The 19,553-nt window shown below is 40.2% G+C and overlaps 1 protein-coding gene across 3 annotated transcripts in view; it reads left to right on the top strand.

Annotated features, from left to right (window-relative positions):
- CTNNB1 (catenin (cadherin-associated protein), beta 1, 88kDa) overlaps nt 1-19,553 on the top strand; it is a 43,412-nt gene that overhangs the window by 11,544 nt on the left and 12,315 nt on the right. For 2 of the 3 annotated variants that reach the window (XM_006892994.1, XM_006892995.1), the window contains exons 2-7: nt 13,757-13,814; nt 14,264-14,491; nt 14,676-14,929; nt 15,504-15,742; nt 15,849-16,050; nt 17,774-17,918. In XM_006892994.1, the coding sequence (XP_006893056.1) occupies nt 13,802-13,814; nt 14,264-14,491; nt 14,676-14,929; nt 15,504-15,742; nt 15,849-16,050; nt 17,774-17,918 (1,081 nt within the window). In that variant the 5' untranslated portion in view covers nt 13,757-13,801. The remainder of the gene's footprint in view (nt 1-13,756; nt 13,815-14,263; nt 14,492-14,675; nt 14,930-15,503; nt 15,743-15,848; nt 16,051-17,773; nt 17,919-19,553) is intronic. The other variant, XM_006892996.1, reaches the window with a different exon arrangement.

Raw genomic sequence — 19,553 nt, 5'->3', positions numbered from 1 at the left:
AAAAAAAAGTAGTTTTAGGGTAAGAGTTTAGGGAACAAGTCAGTCTTTGAAGTTTCCTATATAGTAGATGAATACCACATGTTTAAGGGAGAAACAGGAGTTTTTGGAGATCTTTTTACTTTGACCAAGTATGGAGGCTTCAGGTAAAAGTTCTCTTTCCCTGCAGTGTAGCAAAGTGCTGGCTCTAGGTACTGAAATAACTTGTGAGCTTCTGAAAGAAAGTGGCACTATCAAACATCATTCAGTACCTCATTTTTCTCATGGTTCAAATCCACCAGATGCTCACAGCGGAAGGATGGACAATTTCCTCCCGTACAATTGTCTCTGATAACTTGCTGAAGGGTCAGCTATGGGTCAGATCCAACTTGATGGTACACAAAAACAGCTACCACCACCCCCCACCCCCAAGGAATATAGTCAGTTACCTCCTGTGTGATTTACTGCCTCTGAAAACCACTGGACGGTCAACCGGGGCTTGGTTCCAGCTCTGCTGTACCTATTTTCTCCTCAGTTCACTCTCTTTCCTTATTGGAAGGCAGGCAGAAAGTCCTTCCTTTGTGCACTCAAACAGCAATGATCATGAGGGTGGAACAAGGCTGGGCAGTGTGCCCTTCTGTTGTACCAGGAGTCACTAGGAGTCAGAACTGACTTGTTGGCACATACTAAGAGCATTCTGGCTGAGGACCAGTTTTGCCTCACACCTTTCTGAGGACTTTGTTACTTTGATTATCTCCTACATACTAGGTCATCAGAGCTCCCTGGGACTGACAATATTTTGTTCTAAGGTTTTCACTGTCCTTAACCCTCACTTGTACCCAACTGAAATGCCATTGTAATTGTAATCTTTGTGTGTGTGTGTGTGTGTGTGTGTGTGTGTGCGCGCGCGCGCGCGCAAGAATTTTGGCCCTGTTTTCATAATCAGCCATCCTTGCCTTTTTGTTAATTCTTCTTGATGATCTTCTGGTCCTTGTGTTTTGTTGTTGTATTTTTTGGTGGGTTGGTTGTGTGTTTGTTTTTTTCTTTCTCACCTCAAACCCCAAAACTTCTGCTTCCACACCGCTCAGCTGATGCCCTGTTGCCTGTTTCACTAAGAATACATAATGATTGGAAGAATTCTTTTTTTTTTAAATAAAAAAAAGTGACATTCTTTATTTGCTTTCTGAAACATTTGAAATGCATTCATTTTCATGCTCAAGTTCTGAAGCAATACCCTTTCATCCCTTTGCCCTTCCTCCCCCTAAATGAAAATTTTTTTTCTCCTAATATCTTTTTTTTTTATTAACCCAATATTAGGGACAATCTAGATTGTCTCTCTCTCTCTTGTATTTGGAACTCCATTTTTTAAAGTGGAGATTTTTATCACATTTTCAAGATAACATGAAAGTGAAGCTTTAACCAAGCAGTTTGGAGCAATAACATATTTTGGGGATATTTAAGCATCATCACTTGGAAGAATTCTTACAAGCTCCCATACCTGTGACCATGCTCTTTATCTTTCCTGGTCACTGTGGAGGGATTCTGTTGTTCTAAGATAACACCAAACAATTTGCATTAGATCTCCTCTTCTCTTGCTGCCAAGAGTTTTGCTCTTGATAATCTCTTGTATCATTGCTCTTTATTTCTCTACTATCTCCTTCTATAAGCATGCAATTGTGCTGTTACTTATCCTGTTATAAACAATTTTCCTATTATTGTCCCAATACTCCCAGCATTTCTCTGTATAGCAAAATAACTTGCAACAGTTACCTGTGTAAGGTTTTGCCTCTGCCAGTGGACCACCATATTAAAGATTCTCTCTCAGTCTTCATCTCCTGTCACAGCTTAACAGCTGTAGCATTTGGCAGAGTTACTACAGTTGCTTGAAATACTTTTCATTTTCCTGCCTTGCTGACTATTTCTTAGTTTCACCTTTGTTTCCTTCCTTTTATTCCCTCTCCCACCTCAGTCTCTTCAAATTGTTGAAGATTATTTAGCCTTTGATTCTCTCCTTTTCCATTGTCTGTCTAGTCTGACAGCTTTAAACTGATAATGTTTACATCTATTTGCTGGTGACTTCTAAGGTTACCTTTTTAGACAGTGTATCTGATTCTAATACCTAGTTTACTTTTCCAAATAATTGGGATGTCTATGAACCATTTTAAATTTCAAAAGAAGTTAGGTTGTCGCCTAGTTGATTCTGACTCAGGTGACCCCCCGATATACTTCGGGAGTTGATATGTGCTTGATGGAATTTGCTATGGTTGCTTTTTTGGTGCCAGATCTTTGGATGTACTTGTGGGTAGACTTAAAGCCCCATCTTTTGCCTGGCCTCCAGGTGTGTGCATGGTTTGTACCACCCCGTACTCCATCTCCGATGTTGTGTTGTTGTTGGGTGCTGTCAAGTGGAGTACAACTCAAGTGACGCTGTGCACAACAGACCTGAGCTCCATCCTCATCAACTCTGACACACTGTGTCCATTGCTGGAGTCACTGTCAGTCCACCTGGTTCATGGTCTACACTTTGCCTGTTCTTCCACCTTTCCAAGCACGATGTCCTCCTCCAAGAAATAACCTCTCATGGCAACATTCCTAAAGTGTTTGAGACAAAGTTCCATCCTTGTCTCCAAGGCAGAAAGCTCTGGCTTCACCTTCTGTAAGACCTACCTGTAAGTTGGCAGTCAGTGTAATAGTCATTAGTTTTCCCCAGCACCATAGTTCAAAGGCATCATTTCTGCTTCTGTCTTCCTAATTCATTGTCCAGCTCTGAGCAGCATAGAAAAGTGATTGGAAAGACCATAGCCTGAATCAGACACACTATTCCAGTTTCTATTAAACCTTGGAGTTCCTGGTTCATCCTTTCTCTTACATCCATATCCAAATCTTAATCTCTGTCTGCAAAATAATATCACAGATCAAATCATCTCACACTCTTGCAATGCTGTCTTAACCTTCTCTTAAGTGTTCTTGCAGAGACTTTTGAACTGGTCTCCATGATTTCACTATTCCCTTTAAATGCATTCTGAAGACTTTGGCAAGAATACTTTTGTTAGAACTGTACATCATGGGCTTTCTCTGTCCAAAACCTTCAAGGGTTTGTTCAGTAAAAGCACTGGCTCCTCTTTGTTCATGCCATGCTCTTCATCACCTTTCACTTCTCAGTCCTCCTCAGCCTTTCCCTCCCACTGACAGCTGGTTAAGCTTGCTCATGCTTTTATAAAAACAAAGTCAAAATGTCTGTGGAGTTGGTTCCAACTTACCACCATCCAAACAACAGTAGAATTTGCCCCATGGGAGTTTCAAGACATTAGTTACGGAAGCAGGTCACCAATATCTTTCTCCTCCAGATTTTACTGGTTGGTTCAGACTTCCAGGAGGTTGGAGGTTTTGTGCTCCCACCCCCTGCCCATTGCTAGAATAATAATTTGTAATAGTTAATCATATGCCTACATTTTGGTTTATTCCCAGTAGCATACAAATACATTTAGCTATTTGATTTCTTCTGTATGTGCATGAGTCACGTGCTATTCATGTCAGCATTGAAGTCTTCCTTGGTCATCACTCAGTGTCACTTTTATCATAGTCTCTGTGATTTGATGTGTAGCCCTTATTTATACTCTAAGATTATCTTTAGTCTTGGCGACAACATTACTTAAGAATTTAAATGGGTTCTTGTTATTTATTTCAAACCTTTCAGTGGCATGTATAATTTTAAAAATGCCTTCCCTACCAAAGAAGAGAGAATCATACGTGATCTGGAATTTTTCTGCTTTATCTCTTTTCTCTCAGCTCCTTCCTGATCTCCTTTTCAGGACACAGATTTTACTTCTTGAGAGATGATTTAGATGGTTGATGACTCTGGGTCTTGCACAGGTTTTCTGTTTCTGGAATGCTTCTGCTCTGCTTCCCACATGCTGACTCTTGGATCCTTAGAGCTCAGTGTGAAGGTTACTGTCAAGCAGTGTCTGGCCAATCTAGGATCTTCCTCATGACCTGTGTCCTTCCATCCCCCTTTCCTGCTTGTTGCTTACACACTCCCCTCTGTAATTGTTTATTCAGTTGTCTCTCTCAAGTGTGCAAGCACTGTGTGTCTTAGTCACTCTTAAGCATAACAGAAGGAAATGTTGCTCTTTACCCTGTGTCATCCTCATAATTAGCACCGTGTTTGAATAATTGGTGTAGCTGTGGTGGTGTACAGTATTCTCACTGACGATTTCAGAGATCCATTGCTAGTTCTGTTGCCTGGTCTTAGTATGAACACTCACCTGAAGTCTGTGCCATAGGTCACTCTGTTGGTATATGAAATACTGGTGACATAGCTTTCCGCATAACAGCAACACGCAAGTCACCACAGCACCATGGACAAACTGACAAGTGGTGGTACCTCTGTTTACCCAAAATTTATTAAGCTCCTAAAATATTGTGACTATATAAAGATCTGCTGAATAAATAAGTTTGTTCACATTTTGCATTTGATCTGAAAACTTTTGAGTAAATCAGTAGTGGGCAAGCACACTTGTGGCACAAGAAAGATTTTTTGATAAAACATCACAACTTGGTAAATTGAGAAGACAAATGTGCCGATGGCGCATTCCTCTGTATCTTCCTTCAGATTATGACTTATTTATTCGTGTGTTTTTGGACTCACAACAGGACAAAGATTAGAGCTATTTTGTGAAGTTCTTTGTAATGAGAAAAGAAGCTTCTTACCTTATTCTGCTTTCTGTAATCTACTCCTCATAACTCTAAGGGATGCTCGTAAAGAGGGATTTCTATCACCAAGGAAGTGAAGGCAGCAAAATGTCTTTCTGTTTAGGGGAGTCACTGATTTGATGTGTTAGGGGACAGAAGGCAGAATGTTGCCAAAGGTTAAATAAGAATGTTGTGTTACTGCTTCTCAGTAAACTGATTACACAGGTTACTCTGGAATCAAGGTTGGTATGCTTTGATTTGTTTTGAAGTTTGTTTCTAATGTCACAGCTGACGTGTGGCTTGTCAGCAGTTGTGAGGCTGTAGTTTTTGAGGGTAGCAACATTACCTTCATCTGTGGCTCTTCATGCCTGAGTGCTACTGTTGGAAAACTGTAGAGATGGATTCCAGGCATCTGTGTTTTTGAAAGTTTCAGGTTAGTCTGATGAACACCTGTGGTTAAGAATTGTTGGAAGGATCTAGCTACCAATTTAAGAAGTCTTTCAAGCAAACTTGGAGATTATTATAGTAAAAACAAAACCAATCTGGTCTTAATGGTCTAACATATTTTCCCTAAACGGTCTTGATGTGAATTCCTACGCACAGCCTGTTTTCATTGTACCTGTAGAGAAAACCCTTTTCACAGCCGGGCGGCCCTTCAGGGAGCTCTGGTGGCAGTTTCTTGTTACTGTTGCCGGTGCCATCTAGTCAAGTATGACTCAATATTGTCCCGGTGAACAACAGTTCTGAACCCCGCCCATCCTGTGCCATCTTCTCTGTCTTCTTGGGAGTCTTCCTCTCTTTTGCTGGCCCTCCACTTCGCCAAGGAATAGCATCTCCAGCATCATGGCCAACATATGTGAGATGAAGCTTTGCCATCCTAACCTCCAAGGAGCAGGCTGGCTGTACCGTGCTGTCAACCCAAAGGTACACAGTTCTACTCTCCCAGCTGCTTTGTGGGAGAAAGATGGATATTCTCTTCTTTGCCGTGTGCTGCTTCCGAAAACTTGCTGGAGGGTCAGCTCTGACTCAACAGTACACAGCAACAACATTGCTAACCCACTTAAAATGCCTTTTTGTTCCAGGTCTTCACATTTAAGTTTAATTATGTTTAATGAAAAGTAAACTCAAATTTCCTTCGGTTTATTTTAAGGTTCCCCTCTGATTTTTCCCAGTTCACTCTTAGCCATGGAAGCAAATCAGCCCTGAACCTGGAAAATGTGGTTGAATTCAAATGATACCTAAAACAAAAAAAATTGGTGTCTTGCTGAAAACACAATGTTGCCGTTGGCAGACGTGGCCAGTGCACATGCTGCAGAGCAGCCCTGCTCCCGGCAGAACTGGAGTACAGTGCTGCCCCTCCCGAAGTGGGCAGTGAGGATGCGGGTCAGTGATCCAGCCTCCTGCATCAGGCTGCTGAAAGGATCCCCTGTGCCTTTTCCTGGGTGATCCATGCCAGGGCAACCCATCAGTTTTCACTTCACCTAAACTTTAAAAATTTGCAACTGTTCTGATTTCACTTGGTCAGCTAAGCTGTGCTAGTCCAAGATGATTTGAAGCCATGGCTTGTTCTCAGTGAAAGTATGTATTAAATAGATCAGAAGTTGGCAGGTGACTAATTATCGCCTACTTTCATATACCCGTGAACTGAAAAGGTATTTTACACTTGTAAATGGCAGGGGAAAAGCAAAAGAATATTTTATGTCATGAAATTGATGTTTCAGTGCCCAGATTTTGGTTTCAGTGTTACTGGTACTCCCGTGTGCCTGAAATTCTATTTATTTTGCATTCTTCAAACTCATGTTTGAAAATGTTAACATTTTAACATGGTTCTCACCTAGACTCATAGGCAAAGTATAGACAGTGATTCACGTATTAGAAATAATTTAAAAGGGAGACGGAAACAATATTTTGCTCTGGGTGACTGTTCAAAAATGACACTTTTTTTTTTTTTTTAAAGTTGCCATGGAGTTGGTTCTCAGTCATAATGCGCCTGTGTCTGTCAGAGTTGAACTCCACTCCCCAGGTTATCAGGGTCCAGTTTTTGTAAGTGGGAGCAGGTTGCCATATCTTTCTTCTGACACATTTCTGGGTGGTCTAAAACCTTTAACTTTTGGGTTAGCAGCTAGACTTCTCGAAGTATAAATGCTTTAGTACTACAGATAATATTTTCATCTAATGTTGGCTAGCTCTTGGATTTTCTGCAGCATTGAGTGTTAAGTACTAATTAGTCTTTAATTTTGGGGTAGGGAATATGATTTGATTAAACAAGCATGTGCCTCAGTTGTATTTGAATTTTAACTGAGCTATTTATTGTGGTTTTATATTAGCTGCTGATAGTTCATTCTCTCGTCTTTTGATTGTGGAATGCTTCTACTTTATGAGGCTTCTAGAAGATTCAATTAGGTATCAATACCATATTAGACTTGGCACTGAAGTTGTTGGGAACTTAATTATTCTATCTTGTTAAGTATGCCAAGGGCAAAATTAGATATTTAGCTGCTGTCACAAGGCAGTATCTCAAATTAAGCTATGAAAGATACTAAGATCTTAGAAATGACTTAATCATTACTTGTGACGCTGTTGGTTTTTAGACTACTGCCATTTAAATGAAATAAAGGTTAAGAATGAAAATCTGGTACTAAAATAAGGCATGTATTGACATAATGAAATGACATTTGCCTAAATATGAAATCATTTGCAACAAGTTTGATTTCCTTGTAACAGAAAACTGGCTCCTTAATATTTAATTTTTTTTTAGCAATTTGTTTTTGAGTTGAGGTACTGATGGCTGAACAGTAAATTTCTTTTGCAGAGTGTTCACTGAATTTTTACTTAGGGATATTTTTCGATTGTTCTGTAGGTTCTGGCTAATATAAATGGATTGTAAGAGTGGAAAAATATTTTGGACAAATACAGATTTCTAATACATTGTTTGATACATCTGGTTCTGCAGCTTGCTTACATGCTTAATGCTTCCTAAATGACTTTTCTCTGTAGATCTTTTCTTTCTAATGGCTGCGTAGCTGTCCAGTCATCAGTTCATTTCCAGTAGCCTTCTAAGGGCCTTCATGCTTTACTTTTGCCACAGTTGTCTTCCTTCCCTGCATTCTAGTCCCTCCGGTTACCTTGCAGTGGTTTTACACGGTTTGCAGCTAAACCCTTTCCTTCATGTTCTCTACCTGGACTGTTTGGCTCCTTCGGCCCCTGACTACATCCTTATCATTTATGTGGTACCTCGGGATCACTGAACACCAGGCCCAGCAGAGTAGTTCTTCTCCCCCCGTGAGCTGCTCCCTTTTCCATTATTTTCTTCATAGCACTTCTCGCTGGGTATTTTTATTGTTTAATCCCTAACAAAATAGAAGCGGCAATGTTTGACTCCAGTATATTTTAGAACCAAGACTATGAAACTGAAGAGCCCACTGCTTTCAAGTAGATTCTGACTCATGACAACTCTTAAGGTTTCACGGCTGCAAAACGTTGCTCTAGCAGACTGCCTCATCTATCTCTGAGTGACTAGTGGATTCAGACCACTTATTTTTGGGTTAGCTTTCCTTAGGAACATAACAAAAATTGATGTCAAATGGACTCCAGTTCATAGTGATGCTCTGGATTTACAAAGCTGTACATCTCAATGGGAAGAGTAAAATGAGTGGCAGCGCCTGAGGACAGAAGAGTCTGGCCTCTTCTAAATCCACAAAGGGGACCTGTCCCACCATCAACACCCACAGTACAAAAGTAATTCCTATAAGGTCAAACATGGACTCACACTCAAGTCTTTGCCATTTTCATTTTTTACCAGCCAGTCTTCAATTGCTATAAGAAAATGTCAAAATTTTTAGTGCATATTTTGCCCGTTTTTTCTTTTTTTTCCTTTTAAATGTTGGTTCTTGAACTTTCCACACTTTTCTTCAGTACTGTTGGGTTTCATTGAGTTGACTGTGACTCACAGCACCCCTGTGTGACAGTGGACCTGCCATCCAAGCTCATCTTGGCTGTAGCTGGCACAGGAATCAGCAGATCACCAAGCCTCTCTTTTCTTACAGAATAGCTATGTAGGTTTGGATCACTAATCTGTTGGGGTAGCAGAATGTTTTAACTCCTGTGCACTAGGAGTCCTCATGTATTATCAGCGTCAGGCACTAGTCACATTTCACAGGTGCTTTTTCCAGTGTGCCTCTTTAAAAATTCTTTTACATATAGAGGGCTTTGTTTTATTCCAAAATTTTAAAATGCTTTGTAGACACAGGGTTATATCATCAGTCTTCGTGGTTTTTAGTTTAGAGTTTCAGATCACAATTTATTTTGGGGATCGTCTTTCCACAGTTTTATTTCTATGTCTTACCCACATTTTGTTTTGTTTTTTAAATAAGTAAATACTTAACCAATACTTTTAATGAGGTAAGGATGCAAACAGTGTTCTTTAGAACGGCAAGGCAGTTTTAAAAATAACTCTAAACAAACTGTTTTCCCTAATAATGCTTATTAACTTGACTTTCTCCCATTTATTGAAAGTTACCTTTCCACCTACTAAATTGCCATACAGATACACGGTTATTCTTATCCCTGTAGTGTTTTATTCCCCAGTACTTGGAAGGATGGAGGGATAGTGCAGGAGAGGAAGACCCCAGATGAGATGGGGTTGGTGTGTCGTACAGTGAAATTGGCTCAGGATACAGCAGGATTCAGAGCTGTTTTGCAGAGAGTTGCTGAGTTGTTGATAAGAGGGGACATAAAAACAATAGCAACTCTAATAACACATTAACTCTTGATGGGTAATACATTTTAGTAAGAACAAATTTGAGTCTTTATAATACAGAATTATTCATTTACTCGTAATACACACCTCAGGAAATTTGGTTTTTTAAATTTTGCTGCTAATGGTATGAATGGAACTCAGGTGGCATAGTCCATGGGGAATTTTACCGCTAAAATCTTGTTCTCTGGTGGCGCAGGGGATAGTGAGTTGTGCTGCCAACCCAAAAGCTGGTTGAATCCACCAGCTGCTCAGTGGGAGAAAGATGGGCCATTTCCCCCTGTGCTGTTTACAGCCTCCAGAAATCCACAGGGGGCTCTGTGGGGAGTTGGTTCTGACTTGACAGCAATGAGGAGGAGGGAGGAGAATGAGTGAAATTTTTGTGTGATTTGTGTTTTTCTGTCTGGTCCATTTGTATATAGAGAAATTGTTTTTGCATATAATTTTAATGGCTACTCTGAATGTAAACTGGAAGTAGTTTTCTATGCATGTTAGACTATAAAATCTATTAACAGTAGGTATAATTTAGATGTTTCTGGAATGTTAACGGAAGTACCTAGTTTAAAATTACTTAGCCACTTATTTTGTGAAACACGATTTTTTAGTCCTGAATTGTACCAACTCTTCCTACACAACTGCGTTCTTTAATCTTCTGAAATAGACTTTTAGCTGTGGTTCACTCTCATGGCAACCTCATTCATATAAAACAGGATATGACCATTTTGGTCGATGGCTGGTTCTTTGGAACGAGGTGACAAGGTCTCTCTTCCTAGGCCACCTACATCAGTATTGGAACAGCCAAGCTAGTGTCCATTCATAGGCACAGATGGTGACTTGTGTTCGGGAAACATTAGTCAGGACTTGAACCCAGGTCTCCTACAAGCAAAACCAGCACTTCTACCAGTGAACTGCTGCCGCCCTTAAAGTGGACCCAAAACCTGGTTAACTCATTTTTTTGAAGAGGTAGCCGCACATATTTCATTTTTGTATTAGAGACTTGAGCTAATTAAAATTAAGTATGGTTAATTGGTATTTTTTTGATACTCCGTTTTAAGAGGGTGTTTTTGTTTTTTACTTTCCACAAATAAAATTTAATTTGCTACCTCAAGCACTGTTAACTTTTATCACCAAGGATTGGAGTATTGTGTTTTAAGGAGGAAGTTTTTCTTTTTTTTTTAATTTAGTTTGTTTATTTTTTATTTCAATGAACATTTACAGAGACTTTGGATTTCCATTCATTCATTGTTGCATTTTTCTCCCCTCCCAACCCTCCACCCTAGTACACTACCCTCTTGCAAAAGTAAAATTCTTTCATAGTTTTACAACCCCCCCGGTCACTCCACCATGTCATTTTAATAGTTTTAAAGTTTGGTGTTTTTTTTTTTAATTTTTACCTTTCCAGATAATATTTGGGGTTTTAATTTCAATTATTCAAAATGCTAGTATAGTTACTTTGTTTCGTTACTATTTTTACTGTAATTATAGTGTAATATTAACACTCAAGTACTTAGAGATTACAAGGCACGCAATTTTGCTGTTTGAATTTTTGAAAATTAAGAGTTGAAACTACTATCTTTAAATCCTTTAACATTTTCATGCCTTCCCCTATTCCCAAAAAGCTAGTAGCGTGTTAAGTGTGTGCTGTATTACATAAGCAGTATGTGTTTTGTTTCCTTAATTTAAATGGTATAAAACTTAATTGGGGAAATAATAAAAAGTGTTCTTTTGTAGATAAACCTCATTATACTGCAGTAGCTGTGTTTTAAAATACTGATCTTTCTGATTTCCTATGTAAACATAAGCTAGAGAAAAAAGTATTTGTTTTTGGTAGCAGTTGATTCTTAGAGATTGTTTTAAAACATCTTCTCCTCACTCCCAAAAAGAGCAGTTAAAATGTTAATTACAATTGTGTTACTAAATCCACCAGCAGCTTTGTGGGAGAAAGATAGGTAATTGCCTCTTGTGATTTATAGCTGTCAATTGGTTGAGTCTGGGACAGTGAGTTTGTGTTTTGGTCCTATCCAGTGAAGCCTAAACAGCACTACTCACTCTTAGGAACAATGAAGGGTACAAGATAAAAAGGTGGGGCTAACACTCAGAAGGCAGATAGGAGGAGGATGGAAGGGTTAATGGAAAAGGGAATCGCCAAGATGTAGCCTGAAGAGCGCTCTTATAATGTGGAGATTGTCATGAAACAAAATGCAAATGAGTGGCTGAATAGAAAACCACACTCTAATTACAGTTTGGGGGATTTTTTTGCCCTCTCCCTCCACCCACTATAATCTATGGCCCGATGATTTCCTCATAGTACAGTTTTTAAATAGAAAAGAATTGATATTAATGCCACACATATAATGTATTCTTAGAAAATTCCATCAATTTACACTTCCATCAGTATTTTGGAACTTATTTACCCTTTAAAAAAACTCAGTACTTCCAGGAAACTGTTGTAAGGTGGAAGAAGGGAGAACTTAAGAGAATTTTTATGTACAAAGACACTTTTAGCAGCATTGTTTGCCTTACAAAATAGAAACTATCCAAGAGTGGGAGGTATAATAATTATGTAGTCATAAAGTTTAGGTACTGTCAGGACCCATGGCAACCCTGTAGGACAATAGATAAATTACTGTCATACCCCATCCTTACAAATGATAATGCATAGGGAGATATAATTTGAAAGTATCTATGCAGTGAATTTATGTTTAATATCTGTATATGTAACATTAAGCTTTAAAAAATGTCAAATGCATGAAAATGTCATTAATTGTGTGGTGAACTTTAAGGAGCTGGCAAAGTATTTTTTACTAAGCCTCTTTTAAGGTTCTTTGGTGATGTAGCATGGGTGAGTGGAAGCCAGTGTAATGTCACCAGTGGGGGGAGGCGGGCGAGTGTGTGTAATTAGCAAAGAACGAAAGAAGATGTGAAAAGTGGTGTCTGAGTGTCTACGTTACATGGGGGGCAGGCAGTGAAGGCAGGGAGAAGTTGTCCGCCTGTTGTACTTCTTAAGCACCACTTATTGAAGCTGGTGAGATGTAGAGCGCTCTAATTTAGTCAGTAGTTAGTGTTTGGGACTCACAGTGACCCTGGAAGGCAGAGTAGAACGTCCCAATAGGATTTCCAAGGTAGTGATCTTTATGGAAGCAAAACACAGTATCTTTCTTCTGTAGAGCAACTGATTTATTCAGAATGTCAGCCTTCAGGTTGGTTGCCAAGTGCTTAACTATTGAACAGCCAGGACTCCTTTGGAATAGCTGTTATTGTTGTGTGTCCTTGAGTCAGAGGTGAACTCACAGCTGACCCTCCAGTAGAGGCAGTAAGTTGCATGGGAGAATACTGCCCATCTCTCCCATAGAGTGGCTGGTGAACTCAGAACTGTGTGCCTTTGGATTGGCGGCACAACCCCTTACCACTCAAGATACTGTACGGTTCAGGGCACATAGGGGTCGCTGTGAGCTGCAAGCACATAACAGCAACACTGTCGAGTCAAAACAGGCTCATAGCTTACCATCCAGCAAGTTTTCAGAGCAGTAAATCTTATGGGAGAAGATTGCCCATCTTTCTCAGGCAGAGCATCTGGTGGATTTGAACTACGTGCTTTTAGATTGGCAGCAAAGGTTCCTTAATATTTAGTGTATCGTGAATTTTAAGAATCCTCCATCCCCAGCCCTATCTTCCTTGGTAAGTGCTTGGCCCTAAAGTTGCTTTATGAATATAGTTTGAATATCATTGTATTAGAAGAGAAAAAAACTGACCTGAGAGGCCTTTGAAGACCCAAGGAGCAGTTGATTATTGTGATTTTTCCTCCAGTCCTTGCCTTTTTATCATTAACGATCTGATTCCCACCCTCACCCTTGTCATTTTCAGTAATTTTTTCTGCAACTTTCAGTAATGATGCTTTTAATGATCTCAGTAGTTCTAAATAAGAAAGAGGAGTTTTCAGTTAGAAGTTCAGCGATCCTAGTTTTTGGTGTGCACCATCGAATTACAAACTACCCATAGCTGACCCTCCAGTGGGCTTTCAGAAGCTCTAAATCGTAAATCACACTGGAGGAGACTATTTTTCTCTTGTGGAACAGCTGTGGATTTGAACCGCTTACCTTTGGATTGGTAGCATGATTCTTTATCACTAAGCCACTAGAGCTCAGTAATACTAGAGTTGTTACTAATGTCTAGAGAAGACCATGACATTTGTGTTTCATATTATCACATGGTAAAATGATCTTAAGCATTGTTTTGTGGGCAATCTGAGTTTTAGCAGGACATCTCAAAAATTTAGAAGTATGAAAATCAAACTAAGTTTAAATTGTAATAACATTTGATTCACTTTTTTAGGCTATCTGAAGCACACTACACGATTTTGAGAATCCTGTGTGGACAATGGCGACCCAAGGTTTGTATCTTAAGTCCATGGTTTCTGAATTGGGGCTCTGCTTCGTTGCCATTAACCTAGTCTGGCTCAGACCCCCCTGCTTTCCTCTCTCCTGCTTACTTGTCAGGCTACCTTTTGCTCCATTTTCTGCTCACTACTCCTAATGGCTTGGTGAAATAACAAACAAGCCACCAGCAGGAATCTAGTCTGGATGACTGCTTCTGGAGCCTGGATACAGTACCATTCTTCCACTGATTCAGTGAGTAACTGTTAGGTGGTGCCCTAAAGATGTGGCTAGTTCATCACAGAGCTAATCTTGACTGTCATTCTGTTTCTTTTGGCTATCCTTCAGATTTGACTTATTTCTAAAAAATATTTCAGTGAGCCATATCACAGACCTTTTAAAAAAATAAAACTCTAGCTTTAACAATCCCTGTTTTACTAAAAGGTATGCTGTTTGGTTTTTCCAGCTGATCTGATGGAGCTAGACATGGCCATGGAGCCAGACAGAAAAGCTGCCGTCAGTCACTGGCAGCAGCAGTCATACCTGGACTCTGGAATCCACTCTGGTGCCACCACCACAGCGCCTTCTCTCAGTGGGAAAGGCAATCCTGAGGAAGAAGATGTGGACACCACCCAGGTCCTGTACGAGTGGGAGCAGGGGTTTTCTCAGTCCTTCACTCAAGAGCAAGTCGCTGGTAAGAGGAGTATTGGCTTTACTGAAAATCAAAATGTGGTTTTTGAGAATTGAGTAATAGCTTAAATAATACGGCCCGGTGAAAAAACCAGGAAGGGCTCTGTGTCTCCCTTCCCATCTCACACCGCAAGCATCCAGGTAGATGGTGAACTGTGCATAGTGAGTGTTGGCCTTGCCTCTTCCAGATATCGATGGACAGTACGCGATGACGCGTGCGCAGAGGGTGCGGGCTGCCATGTTCCCAGAGACGCTAGACGAGGGCATGCAGATTCCCTCCACGCAGTTTGATGCCGCTCACCCCACTAACGTCCAGCGTCTGGCTGAGCCATCACAGATGCTAAAACATGCAGTTGTGAATTTGATTAATTATCAAGATGATGCAGAACTTGCAACACGTGCAATCCCCGAACTGACGAAACTGCTTAATGACGAGGACCAGGTAATGCCAGGCTGACTCTAAAGGCGTCTCCGTGGCAGGGTCGGGAAACATCTGTCTGGGATTGAATAGCTGTCCTCTGCTTTTGGAAACTTCTCTTTACACTGCTTTTCTTTGACACGGTGTTGGTGCAGGTTGATAGGAGGGGGTTCAGATCTGTTCAGAGGATTGCTGTGAGCTATATTCGACTCAGCGGCACCTAACGACATAAGTACTTGGTTTTGCTAACTGGAAGATTTTTACTTTTAGAGGGGAAAACAGGGTGTAAAGATAATGGGAGACTAGCGTTTAGGGTTTTCTAGTGAGAGTGGTGCTGCCAGCCTTCTCCTTGTTAAACTGTACATGCGTTATTTCTAGTTTATATGGATATTATATGCTTTTACTACATGTTTGCCTTTTTTGGTGTGACTTAATAGGATTTGTTTTTCTTGGAATCTGGCACTGCACAGAAGTTTTTGTCCATGTCAGTTAGTGGTAATTGCTGCTTTGCGTTACACACTTGACGAAAGGTTTCACAGGAATAACAGGTAAAAGCAGTATTTAAAGACTAATGATGTCTCTAATTTCTGAATTCTAGGTGGTGGTGAATAAGGCTGCAGTGATGGTCCATCAGCTTTCTAAAAAGGAGGCTTCCAGACACGCCATCATGCGTTCTCCTCAGATGGTGTCTGCTATTGTACGTACCATGCAGAATACAAATGACGTGGAAACAGCTCGCTGTACTGCTGGGACCTTGCACAATCTTTCCCATCACCGTGAGGGATTGCTGGCCATCTTTAAATCTGGAGGCATCCCTGCTCTGGTGAAGATGCTTGGGTAAGATAAAAGGTAGTCGAAGCGCCTGAGGCTAAGAAGTGGGACAGTGCTATCAGCATTTCTGATGACATGGTTTTCCCCTCCCTGGTTTTTGTTTTTTTCACAGCTCACCAGTGGATTCTGTATTATTTTATGCCATTACAACTCTCCATAACCTTTTATTACATCAAGAAGGGGCTAAAATGGCAGTGCGTTTAGCTGGTGGGCTACAGAAAATGGTTGCCTTGCTCAACAAAACAAATGTGAAGTTCTTGGCTATTACTACAGACTGCCTTCAGATCTTAGCGTATGGCAATCAGGAAAGCAAGGTAAAAGAATGACTTCCTTTGACTGTTGTCATGTTGCATTGAAGACCCACATTGTCATCTTTTATGTGTATCTTAGAAAAGCTGACGTTGCTAGCTCTGTAAATATTTTCATGTCTTTTCTAGCGCTGTTTATTCTGAGTAGTATAGTAGTCAGGCTTCTCCTAGAACTTAGTGGAAAATACAGACATTAAAGTTACATTTGGTTACTATTCGTGGAATTCATTTATTAAGAGAGTGAAGAACTATGAAGCCACATAAGAAATGAACCGGAAACTACTTTGAGGGTTTAGGAAAGCCTCTTGGTTGAGCTCTACTCTGATAAGGTTTTGGTTGATTGTTAAGATCAGGAAAGGAGACCTAGGGGACAGATAAGTCTTTTGAAGATGGCAATTTTGAGAGAATTTAAGAAGTGGAATAAGGAGGATGAAAGATTTGATAGAAAACTGCTTATAGGTCCCTAGGTCCCTATGTGGGACAATTTGTACTTAATACTAAAAGGTTGGCAGTTCAGACTCAACCAGTGACATCATGGAACAAAGGCTTGTTGAGCTCCCATTCTATAAATAAAGATTATGGCTAACAAAATTCTGTGGAATAGGTTTACTTTAATGCGGCATTCACATGAGTTTGGAAGCAATTTGATTTTTTTGTTTGTTTTTTTGAGATATTCTGTAGGACTTTCATGGTAAAGATTTTCAACCTTTTACTAAGACTTGTTAATGGGCTCTTGAGTTGGAACGGACTCTCCAGTGGGTTTAAATCACATGGGAAGAGAGAGTCCTTTATCCTGCGGAGCAGCTTGAACTGCATTCCTTTAGATTAACTGCACAGTTCCTTACCATGAAGCCACCAGACCTCCCCTTCGTAAGAGAAATGGGACATAATCAGAAGTTGTAGCAGAGGCATGAAGTGAGATTTGTTTTAGAAACCTGGAGCGAGGTCAGGCATATGTGAAATCAAGAAGGAAGTGAGGGCAGGGAGGAATGGCTGCTTTATGGTCTCTGGTTATAAAGTAGATATAATTCAGAGAAGCAAACATTTCAGTTTTCCGTTTTAAGTGCTCTTCAAACTGTCAAAGGATTGTTACTAATGTAACTTTCCTGCTTGGGAGCTTTGGGAGCCTAGTGGCAAGAAGTTGTGCTGCATTCTCAAAGGCACGTGGTTCAAATCTACTGGAAGTTTGGGCCATCTCTCTGTGATTTTCTGACTCCAAAAACCCACTGGAGGATCAGCTGTTGGTCAGTTCCAACTGGAAGACACACAGCAGCAACATTATAAACTAAGGAATCCTGGTAGTACCGTGCCTTAAGTGGTGGGCTGCTCTCCAAACGGTTGGTAGTTCAGACCTACCAGCTGATCCTTTGAAAGATGTGATAGATTGTTCTCATAAACGTAACAGCCTTGATAACCTTGTGGAGCAGTTCTGTTATGTCCTGCTGGGTCATTATGAGCTAGAACGTTCCCCTTCCCCTTTTTTGGTGTGATCAGTGTGGGAAGGAAGAAAGTTGGCCGACTTGATACATTACAGGAGAACTGGGATACCACAATGTGAACGGAATGCTGTAGAAAGAGGAGATAAGCCCCTGATGTGGGGGTTCAGGTAATGTGGTACCGGAATACATCTGACTCGGTAGCAAGCGGACTGAAATGAGGATAGTTTGATTGAATTTTCTTAAGCACTTGGTAGGATTTCTTATGTTAATACATATACATGTCTTTCTAGCTGATCATTCTGGCTAGTGGTGGACCCCAAGCGTTAGTAAATATAATGAGGACCTACACTTACGAGAAACTACTGTGGACCACAAGCAGAGTATTGAAGGTGCTGTCTGTCTGCTCTAGTAATAAGCCAGCCATTGTAGAAGCTGGTAAGTATATGTCTGTATTCCGAGATCTCCTTTACAGTATCTGCAGCTTGACAGCAACAACAGGGGGTTCTGTTCCGTTTACAGCCAGGATCATCATATTCAGAGAAAGTTTTAAGTTCTGTGTGTCACCTACATTGATGCTGTTTAATAAGACAAATTTAGACATAGTTCACTCTTAACTATTAAAGATCATGATAATTGTTTGATAAAATTTGTTTTTAGTTTTTATTTTGAGCAAGCTCAAACTTTGCCAACAAACATGTGAACACTTGGGTAGAATTATGACACTTTCTACTAAAATTCAGTTGTATGTGGAATGGAGTTTTCTAGACTTATTAGTGGAAGCTCATGTGTAATATTTTGCACTGGGATTCTGTAGCTTCAGTGAGCCACTGGGATAGTATGAATAATTTCCCCCCTCCCTCCTCAATATTTTGATAACCTGTATATGACACTTTATAGTTTGTGCTTACTGGTCATATAGGAAAGGAGCAGGTATTTCAACTACACAGCATCCTTCCTGTTATTTACCTGTATTGTGTATGTGATTCGTAAACCAAGTTTCAAAACAAAACTGGAAGAGCATTAATATAAAAGCAGTTACTAGAAATAAGTACTGGGAGTATGTTGTAGTACTGATAACACCTGCTTTTCCCATGTGTTGTAAGCAGTTTTACCTAAGAATCTTATCAGGGTAATTATTCACAGAGCACTTGTGGGCACAGGGGTATACAAGTACGGATTTGAGCAGGAACAACCCGCTAAAACTGGTGCTGTTGAGTTATTCCAAGTAACGGCCTGCTGGACAGACCGCACGCCCCATATGGTAACCAAGACAGCTGCCATTGTATGGAAGAGGCATATTCTGTTAGTGATCCAGCAGTTTTTCCTTTTAAAAATGTAGATTCCTGAGCACCACTGTAGATTTATTTAGTTGGACTGCCTGGAGTGTTAATTGCTGTTACGGTAATTTAAAGAGCTGGCTAATTGAAGGAACAAGGGAAGACTAGGAAGCTAGACATGTATGGGACCCTGGGCCTTCTCTAAGAAATTTCAAGGTTATTCTCATGTTCATTTGTTTTAAAAATGCTTAGCATCTACTGTTCAGAGTACTAAAATAAGTTCACGTGTATCTGTTGATTAGCAAAAGTCCTCATGTGAGATAAAGGAAAAAATACACAAAGCTGCGTAAGTTGAAATGAATGGTTTGTAAGAAACAGCAGCTGATAATGATACAGAATTAGTGGCCGATTAAATAGGGCCCTCCCTGAAAAGGGAATGTTAAATGAAGACGATAAATAAACCTCTGAGGGGTGGATGGTAAGTGTCTTCAAAGCAGAGCAAAGAAATATCCTACGTTCTGCAGACAGGAAAGAAGGTGTTAAGTTGTTGAAGAAAAAGCCTGTATAACTAGCACTGAATGGGACGGGGCATGGGCCAGTGTGAGGTTAACACGCGCCAGGCAGAAGTCAGCCTTCAGACCTTGCGAGAACCTTCATAATTCAGATTTTGTTAGTGCAGTGCATTCATATGGGGCCCACTTTATTTTATTTTTTTTTCTATAATTTTATTAATTTTCATAAACATTTACAGAGATTTTGGGCTTCCACTCATTCATTGTTGCACTATTCTCTC

This window comes from Elephantulus edwardii, unplaced genomic scaffold (genome assembly GCF_000299155.1).
Source record: "Elephantulus edwardii isolate Elephantulus edwardi_28Jun2011 unplaced genomic scaffold, EleEdw1.0 scaffold00121, whole genome shotgun sequence".
Taxonomy (NCBI): domain Eukaryota; kingdom Metazoa; phylum Chordata; class Mammalia; order Macroscelidea; family Macroscelididae; genus Elephantulus; species Elephantulus edwardii.
Note: the sequence above shows the minus strand (reverse complement) of the source record. Positions and strands in the feature narration are given on the sequence as shown.